We start from the raw sequence: 2,082 nt of genomic DNA, 5'->3' as shown, positions 1-2,082 counted from the left end.
TATAGTCAATTGATTCATTTAAACAGCCTACGATCTCGGCTGGGTATATAGGGGACTTCCATTGTCAAAAATCAACTAAAAATACCTTACTATTTTAATGTCTAGATACGAAGAAAACTACACTAAAACATGTTTATAAAAATTTTTAGGAACTGTAATTTCCGTTCACGTTCCTTAAAAAATGGAATTTGTTCATTTTCCTCGTTCCTTTATTTTAAAAGGAAGCAGTTCCTAGGATCGTTCCTTCAAAAAGAACTCGTTCCAGAAATCCGTTCCTTTTGGAACCAGTTCCTTCTCAACACTGATGATTATAATTGACCAAAATTTAGAATTTTAATAAATAAGGTGTATTTTTGGTAAAAATACGAAAAACGCTTTGAGCGACCTGTAAAATTTTTTTTATCGATCTCAAATTTTCAAAACTTGTTTTTTTTTNATTTTTTTTATCGATCTCAAATTTTCAAAACTTGTTTTTTTTTATATACTTAATAAATCTAGGGGCTGTCTGATAAAAATTTTTAAAGTCGATTTTTTTTGCGCCACCCTAATGTACATACTTTTTGGTTAGTAGTAATACATTTTTTTTTCTCAACCAACTTTAATAATTAAAGTTGGTTTAATTATTACATAACAGACTTTTATTTAAAATATAATAACAGTTATATAATAATGTTAATTAACAGAAAACAAAATTTATATTTTTACAATTAGTATATGTATAATGAAGATTTTTCCAAAATTTTTTACGATTTTCTGGAAGGATTTGAGATAAGTTTTGTAATATACTATCAACTTTTTTTTTTGGATTACCATATGGCTTTGCTTTAGGTAAGGCAATAGGAATTTCATTTTTTTTCATATTTTTCTTACATAGAAAATCTAATTCTTCATATTCTGTATCAGTGTGTTTGGTTTTGAATTGTTAATATAAATTTTTCTTTTTCAACTTTAATACATACAATTTCTTTCACTACCTTATCATTATTTTTTTTAAATCCTAAAGTTGTTAAAAAAAACAATTTACATACTTGAAAACTTTTAGAATTTTCATCAGTTAAGTGATAAATATATGTTTTACTTTTTCTGTCACTATTTGCTAAAACTGATCTTCGTTTTACTTCTTTCGGATTGCATACACTCAATATAAAATGTTTTCTTTGATCAGCATCCATATTCCAATACTGACTATTGATTTCACAACGTCGATCATAGCATATATTAGTAACACATTTTCTTTACAAGTATTTACATTGCAAGGTTTAAGAACTTTATGCTTTTGAGCAGTTTTTCTTTATTTGTTATCCTTCCTGTCTATGACATTATGTTTGGATTTTTTATGTTTCCTTTGCTTCTCACACTTAGTGTATTGATCAAGTGAATATTCTGTTTCACTATTGGTTATAATTATTGGTAATGGTTAACGTGAAGTTTCTTTTTGAATTGATAGATTTTCAATACTTATATTTTCTTGGCAAACTAAATAGTAAATAAAAATTATTAAATATTATTTTCTCAATGATAACAATAAAAACCCAAGTTATAATTGCCACCTGTTTCACATAAATAGTCAATCAAAAATACAACATTTTTATCATTATCTGAATGAAGTTCATCTATTGAGTCCATATCAATTTCTATACCGAAATTTTCCAAGTTGCTCTTATTTTCACCAGATAATACATAATCTTTATCTTTGTCTGAGTCATCAATCATGGAGTACGATGAAATTTCTATTATATATTTAAAAAATACATTATTTTATAATTTAAACAAAAAAAATAACTTTACTTAGGAAGCATACTTTTATTTTGTTTTTATTACACATAAGTATTTTTTTTTTTTAAATTGTGATAATTTAACATTTTATTTCTCAAAATTAAATGCCTATAATGTAAAAACATAATTAAAATCCATGGCATTCATAATATTTATTTAATCATGTCAATTGAAAAAAACGGTAGCACAGTGGGGTCGAGGCACAGTGTGGACGAGGCATAGATGGGACAAGTATAGATGATATCTGACAGTGATTAAAATCACTATCATAAGAAACGCTTCGATGCAAATCTGTAGATAGTGTTT

General features: G+C 25.9%; 1 protein-coding gene across 3 annotated transcripts in view; it reads right to left on the bottom strand.

Annotated features, from left to right (window-relative positions):
- Positions 1–1,310: 1,310 nt before the first annotated feature.
- Positions 1,311–2,082, bottom strand: part of LOC126897657 (uncharacterized) — a 7,106-nt gene continuing 6,334 nt past the window's right edge. For all 3 annotated transcript variants that reach the window (XR_007702156.1, XR_007702157.1, XM_050671425.1), the window contains 2 exons: positions 1,551–1,730; positions 1,311–1,476 (listed from right to left, as the gene is read on the bottom strand). Coding sequence is in view for 1 of the 3 variants with exons in the window: in XM_050671425.1 (XP_050527382.1) it covers positions 1,418–1,476; positions 1,551–1,730 (239 nt within the window). In the remaining 2 variants the exon portion in view is untranslated. The remainder of the gene's footprint in view (positions 1,477–1,550; positions 1,731–2,082) is intronic.

This window comes from Daktulosphaira vitifoliae, unplaced genomic scaffold (genome assembly GCF_025091365.1).
Source record: "Daktulosphaira vitifoliae isolate Bord-2020 unplaced genomic scaffold, ASM2509136v1 Scaffold_2, whole genome shotgun sequence".
In the NCBI taxonomy this organism is placed as follows: domain Eukaryota; kingdom Metazoa; phylum Arthropoda; class Insecta; order Hemiptera; family Phylloxeridae; genus Daktulosphaira; species Daktulosphaira vitifoliae.
Note: the sequence above shows the minus strand (reverse complement) of the source record. Positions and strands in the feature narration are given on the sequence as shown.